Source organism: Salvia splendens, chromosome 21 (genome assembly GCF_004379255.2).
Source record: "Salvia splendens isolate huo1 chromosome 21, SspV2, whole genome shotgun sequence".
NCBI classification, from domain to species: domain Eukaryota; kingdom Viridiplantae; phylum Streptophyta; class Magnoliopsida; order Lamiales; family Lamiaceae; genus Salvia; species Salvia splendens.
The window spans coordinates 11,418,336-11,425,336 of record NC_056052.1 but is presented as its reverse complement, the minus strand read 5'-3'; the positions used below and the strand labels follow the sequence as shown (position 1 = coordinate 11,425,336).

At 40.1% G+C, this 7,001-nt stretch overlaps 1 protein-coding gene across 1 annotated transcript; it reads left to right on the top strand.

Annotated features, from left to right (window-relative positions):
• The first annotated feature begins 221 nt into the window (after window positions 1–221).
• On the top strand, window positions 222–2,165 carry LOC121784234 (serine/threonine-protein phosphatase 7 long form homolog). The gene is made up of 4 exons (XM_042182396.1): window positions 222–577; window positions 650–737; window positions 801–1,244; window positions 1,323–2,165. Exons 1-4 carry the CDS (start codon window positions 222–224, stop codon window positions 2,163–2,165), a joined length of 1,731 nt encoding a protein of 576 aa, XP_042038330.1.
• Window positions 2,166–7,001: the final 4,836 nt, after the last annotated feature.

Genomic DNA, 7,001 nt, shown 5'->3' with positions numbered 1-7,001 from the left:
GAGGCCAGAGACACATACATTCCATCTTCCCGTAAGAGACTACTATTACATTACAGGACGTTCAAGTATTACGGGCTCTACGTGTAGATGGAGTACCCTTTACAGGAAATGGTTATTGTGAATCTGGGTGGAAGAGTTTATGTGATGAACTGTTGGGCTTCTATCCCCTTCAAAGTGAGATGAAGGAAAACGGTATCTTGGCATCGGCTCTAATACATAGGATGGCGATTGAACCGTTAGAAGATGGTCTGGAAGACAAAGCCTACATTCAACGGGCACGTATGATTGTGCTTGCGCTATTGGGAGGGTTGATATTACCCGACAGCTCAGGGTGTAAGATACCTCTCATGTGGTTGACCCAACTTCGAGATGTAGAGGCTGCCTCTATGATTAGTTGGGCGAGTGCTGCACTTGCTACATTATATCATAATCTTTGTGTGGCGTCCATGGGAAAAAGGATAGACATTGGAGGTCCGACAGTACTCCTACAACCGTGGGTGTGGGAGAGAATGCCCACTTTGAGACCCGATTTTGTGATGGCACGTATACATACAAACAACACTCCATGTGCATTAATGTAAGTTTGTTGTTTTCTCTCTTTTGTGTATTTAATGACAACATATTAAATTGGAAACTTTTCTCATTGCAGGTGGACTGGCTCATATATGATAAACAAAGCCCCCAAACATTTTGTTCGACATTATCGTGAACAGTTATCATTACTCCAAAATAGCCAGGTAAAATGAATAATGTTTTGATATATATTTGTCTAATAGTTTAATGTAAACTTGTTATTGTAGTTTATTTGGATGCCATATGTGGACCGTCAATTACCAGACTCCTGCCTCGAGATAAACAACAGTTGGAGATCTGTGACGTACATGGTTTATTGGGCTATTGTCGAAGCACATGAGACTGAGCGCGTTGTGAGACAATTTGGAGGCACTCCGTTCATTTCGGAATTGCGTGATTGGGGTTTCAATGAAACTCATTTCAAAACAAATCGTCGTGGAAAATCTAAGACGAACTGGGCTATGCAGAACAAGGCTTACATTCAACATTGGGAGAGAAGGTCAGAGTTCGTGTCTAATCATTACATGGAGCCTCTTGAAGACCATGTGCAGGTGATTAGAACTCGATTATACATGGAGTGGTATTTTAAAATAACTATTACATATATCACACTGCCGGGTAGACTTCCAGAAGTAGGGATGAACACTGGTGCATCATCATCAACACTCCAAGTAAGTATTGTATTTTTATAGTTGTTGTTTCATTTAAAGTATTTATGTTATTAACTATTCACGTTTTATTTGTTACAGGCTGAGACATTGGCCCGTGTATTTCAATTGTCGAGCAGTTTTGACCCAGCAAACGCCGTAGGATTGTTGCATGAGATTAACAATCTTGTTCTTAACTACCTTAACGATTGCAGTGAGAGTGAACGCACGGTCATACCTTCTACACAGCACACTGATGTGGATATGTCCTGGGGTTTTATCCGAAGAGCTCGCGGTATTGGTCAAAGAGGTGTCCGAACAGGCGGGCATGATTATTCACGTCATTACAGAATGTCCCAAGACATGCCAGGGTCATCACAAGCCGCAAATGAAGAAAATATTAATTCAGATGACAACATAGATTTGCATACATTCATCGACAATTTTGATGCTGAGCCTGAAATGCAAAATCCACCAGCATCAGATCCCTCTAGTTGGTTTCTTACCTGGTCAGACGTGCCACAGTCTAGTTGGGTGACTCCCTTTGATAGAGTTGGGCTACCATGGAAGCCTACTACACAAGATTCATTCTTCTCAGATGTCCATATCATGCACTCTCCAACAAATGAGGAATTGGATGATGATGCTGCTGATGATGATGATGATGATGCTGCTGATGATGCTCTTGAGAGTTCTGCACAATTGGAGCGTCCCAGAAGTAGTGCCTACATAGAGCGCCCCAGGAGGAGAGAACATATAGACCCTCCTAGGAGTAGTGTACAACTTGATCGCCCTAGTAGTAGTGCACACACGTCCCGACCCGACAAGGAACGCTCCAGGCCAAGTTTGTCTCAGACAATTATGGGCATGTTCCCACGTAGAAGGTCTAGCCGTGACAACAGAGGAAAAGGCCCGAGTAAATATACACCATCGTCCTTTAAGTAGCCAGTTATCATGAGATGTACTGTCTACTTATTACAGGTGGATTGATCAATAAATAAGGTAAACTCTGTCGAAATTTTTCGTAACAAGATGATTTTACGTAACAATATTACTTAAGAATGTCATTTCAGTCTTAAACATGGTTAGAAAATCTAAAATACTGTTCGTAAACATAATAAAATTCAAGCCTCAAACACGATTCTCAAATATAATATGACTACACAACACGTCCTAAAGTGCACTTTCTTCTATTGTGGTCGGTCTCTCCACAAAGGCGGCATCGAGGAGGAGCTCTTGGCGCATCTTCTTCGCGCTCATCCATTTGTTGTGTATCCTGCCTCTGTTGTACCACCCACGTGAACGAGGAAGCAGCCGTGCTGGTGAACATTCCAACGTCCATTCAGGTTCATACCAATAATCTTGGTGTCTCAATGGACGGAACGCAGCTGCATAAAATTGCAACCGTAAGACATGATAATAATGTAAGAATAAGAAGTATCTAAATAACATACCTGCGTACTGGTGAATCCAAACATCTGTATGGTATCGGGAATCAACATGACTAAAGATGTCATCAATGCGTTCTCTCAGCACCGCAACAGCGTGAGAGCAAGGCATTCTCCAGGTCTGCCACTTTCCACATGAGCATCTCTTTTCACGATAATCTACAACATGTATATTATGGCCTCTACCCGGACCTCTATGATAGGTTAGCACCTCATAAGTTCCACGTACTATGCTTGTAGTCCTAACATGATGACATCTCCCTCGACGGTCATTCTTCTGAAATAACTCCCAAGCCCACGGTGTCAAAGGCGTCTGACATTGTTTGGCTAGAGTCGTTCGGTTAACAAACCAGTTGATGGTCATCCAGGATGTAATATCAATGATAGCTCTAATTGGGAGTTCCCTCGTAGATAACAACACATTGTTATAACACTCGGCCATGTTAGTAGATGTCTCACCCCATCGACGAAATTCATCGTGTGCCATAGTCCACTGCGATCTATCTATGGTGGTTTCGAGGTACCTCAGAGCTTCTGGACTCACCTTTTCTAATTCACACCTTGCAGTCCAATATCTCCGCTCCTCAATTACTTCACCCATTATCCATACCCATTTCTTCACTCTGGGGCCTTTGTGTCTTTGTAACACATTCGATCTAACGTGAACTAAACAGTATCGATGATAACCAACTGGTACCTCTTTCCACACATCAGACTAAATGGCATTTATAATGCCTTGATGTCTGTCTGATATTACGCACACTTCCTGGCATTTATAATGCCTTTATGTCTTTGTAACACATTCGATCTAACGTGAACTAAACAGTATCGATGATAACCAACTGGTACCTCTTTCCACACATCAGACTGCATGGCATTTATAATGCCTTGATGTCTGTCTGATATTATGCACACTTCCTGGTCATGCTTTATAATATGCACTCTGACAAGATTCAAAAACCAACTCCAACTCTAATTTGTTTCTTCATCAACAATAGCAAAAGCAACAGGCAAACAGTTCTTATTTGCATCGTAACCTACTGCAGCAAGTAGTTTACCTTTCAGTCTTCCACGCAGGTGAGTCCCATCAACTGATAAGACCGGCTTTGCTAGTTGGAACGCCTCTATTGCTAGCCCAAATGCCCAAAATACGTAGCGGAACACCTTTGTATTACCTTGACTCAATATAGGGTCATGCAACCACTCAACGATTGTCCTAGGATTTTCACTTTGCAACTCAGTCAGGTAGCTGGGGAGTTGTCTGAATGATCCCTCCCACCCACCATATACAAGCTCAATAGCTTTTCTGCGAGCATACCATGCTTTCTTGTAACCGATTTTTACGTGAAATTTATCTTTGATATATGTACCTACCACAGAAGGCTTGAATTCAGCATCGTTTTCAATTTGACTTCAAATACAGAGAGCAATCATGGATGATGTAAGATTAACATGTTCACTTGGATCGTGATCTCCCATACAGCAATGTCGATCAACCCATGAGTTGATAGACCAGCTACCATCACGTTTCTTAAACGTTGCTTTAACCTCCCAATTACATAGGTATCGTTGCCCAAGGTCCCTACAAAATGCATGCCATCTTCTTGATTTACTATCCATAACCTCATACATCCGACCTGTTCCCACATGCCATAATGTTACAGCAGTTTTTAACTGCAATTTGCTATCAAATTTCGTTCCCACATCTATATGTCTCGGATTATCCTCATCCCAATACCACATATCTTCTTCACCCACTCCATGGTCTTCTGAAAAGTAACCTCGGTTGCCTTCACATGGTAATGATCGAAAAAATGGTAACCCTTCAGGCACATAGTCGGGAACAGGTTGCTCCCCACGAACAGATGGTTGTACATAATTCTCAACCATCATATCAAGTGTCTCGTTGTCTGTAGAATCTTCACATGCTTCTGTACTATAATCAAGATCACTTGGTTGAGAACCATCGGAACCATCACAATCAGAACCATCTGAACCATCACAATTATCAGAACCATCTGAACCATCACAATTATCAGAACCATCAGAACCATCACAATTAATAGAACCATCTGAACCATCATAACCATCACATGTCACATTTGGTACATCTAGTTGTTCATCAACCTCCCTCCCAAATGTGTTGAATTCAAAGCTATGATATTTATCATCCCTCCTAGATGTCCCGACATCAAAACTATGATAATCATCTCTCCTAGATGTTCCAACATCATGATGAGTGATAGGTGGTTCAAATTGCAACGCAGTAGTAACCGGAGTATATTCAATAAAAAGTTCAATTTGACGTGAATTTTCAGCAAACATATACTCCAACAAATTATCATCCACTGGTGTAGCTATATAATTCACCACTCCACTAAAAACCACATGATGCCTCCATGTTAAATCAATCGTATGTGCATCCAAATCAATTCCAATTTTTCACATATCATTGAAACTAGCTGATAATAAGATATCTTTTCATTCAATATAATAAATAATTTTGCATGAAGGGGATCATAAGCAACACCCAAACCTGGGAGCTGAATAATTTTCCCATCCCAATATAAACTCATAAACACCATCAAACCTGCAAAATAAGTACGACAAAACATCATATACTCTAAATTCAACATACTTAAATAAATATTGCACAAAATTAAATACAAAAAATTAATACCAAGTTCAATGCTTCAATTATATATTTAGTTTACAATGCATACATATAACTACATCAATGGCCTAAATTCACATCAATGGCCTAAATTCAATGTTTTTCTTGTCACACAATGTCAAACCATGAACCCTAAATCTATACCTAACTAACATATAGCAATGATAATTGAAATTAATGGTAAAAAATTACCTAACACCACTTAAAATAGGAATTAGAGCATCAAAATATCGGATTCACTTCGATTTCCGCCAGCTAGAGACGTTGGGCGTCGCTGAGAGTGAGAGAGTGAGTGAGGTGGAAGTGAAGTTTCTGCCGCCTGGATTGGAACATGTATCCAAGGCAAACACGCGAGAGTGTCACGCGTGTTTAATCAAAGACGCGAGAGCGTCATGCGTGTTTATCAAAGACGCGAGAGGCTCACGCGTTTTTCCCATCACTGGAAATGTTTTTTTTTTCGAGTACAAATGGCGGATATCATCTCCCATGACGTACATTAGCGGAATTTAACCATCAATTCATCCCCACAACTCTCTCATCATATTAGTATTAGTATTAGTATTAGTATTAGTATAGATAGATAGATTGTTGTAGTTTTTGGCGTTGCTAATTGATGCCAAGTATACATTTTTAATCTATTTTTTAGCTGTCAGTGCTCGAGCATGAATGCCCCTTTATCTAGTACTATATCGATTGCTTACTTTCTTCAAAGTTGTTTTTGAATTTATATTTGCTAAATGTTTGATTTTGCAGATGCTGCATTGACAGTTCCTTCGTGGCAATGAATAGGTTGATGGATGCATCAGTAGTGAAGGTTATGGGCATGACATGGTATCGTGCTCAATTTTCTCAGGTCAGTGTCAAATTGAATTATTCCTGATAGTGGTGTGTTTGTTTGTTAATACTACTGTTTTGTAGCAAAGTCTTTCTCCTAATGCTTGTTTGAATTTAGTGTCTGCTGGAAGTATCTCTCTCTCATATACTATTATCCAACTACGTTTATTTTATCGAGACTAGTTTAACTTTCATTATGAACGTCAATGGAGAATGTGCATACTTCAATTTGAGATTCTAATTTGAAATTCATTCTACTAGTAATATAGTATAACAATTCCGACTCGGTTAAAGAACAGCAGCTCTCTCAAATTCTCAAATTTTGATGGGGGATGGTAGAAATTTGCAATAGTTTGTCGTGGCACATGCATGCTTTTATTTCTAATTTGGTAGCTTTCTTATGTATTAGTTGCAGAAACAGGCATTTAGAAGTTACCATCCTCGAATCCGTTAAAAGTGTCCATCTGTACAGGCTGAAAGATCGAAACAATCTTGTGTGAGAGCTGGGATATCATGTGCTCTAAAATTAAAGACAGGAACAAAAAATTGTCCACTACGAAGTAGCGCTAGTGTCTCATCCCCTTTCATCCTTTGGATGTGAGCTTTTGAACTCTGGGATTCCCATGAATGTTTCCTTTTATGGGTTAGTAGGTGGAGCATGGCCAACTAGTTATGTTAGTAATAGCATCAGCAGGTCATATTCCCAAACAGCTGAAATAGGACTTGCCCAAGCTGTCTAGCTAGGAGTTAGCAGGTTTGGTGCAGGATACTTTATTGGTTGTGATCAAGTGAGTATGAGAATCACTGTGCTGTATAGGTTTGTCC

What these genes read in the sequence shown, in the direction of transcription:
- LOC121784234 (XM_042182396.1), top strand. Translation starts at nt 222, where the DNA reads ATGGCGATTGAACCGTTAGAAGATGGTCTGGAAGACAAAGCCTACATT. An exon ending in CATTACTCCAAAATAGCCAG is followed by an intron (nt 738 to 800) that starts GTAAAATGAATA and finishes TTGTTATTGTAG; the next exon opens with TTTATTTGGATGCCATATGT. An exon ending in CATCATCATCAACACTCCAA is followed by an intron (nt 1,245 to 1,322) that starts GTAAGTATTGTA and finishes TATTTGTTACAG; the next exon opens with GCTGAGACATTGGCCCGTGT.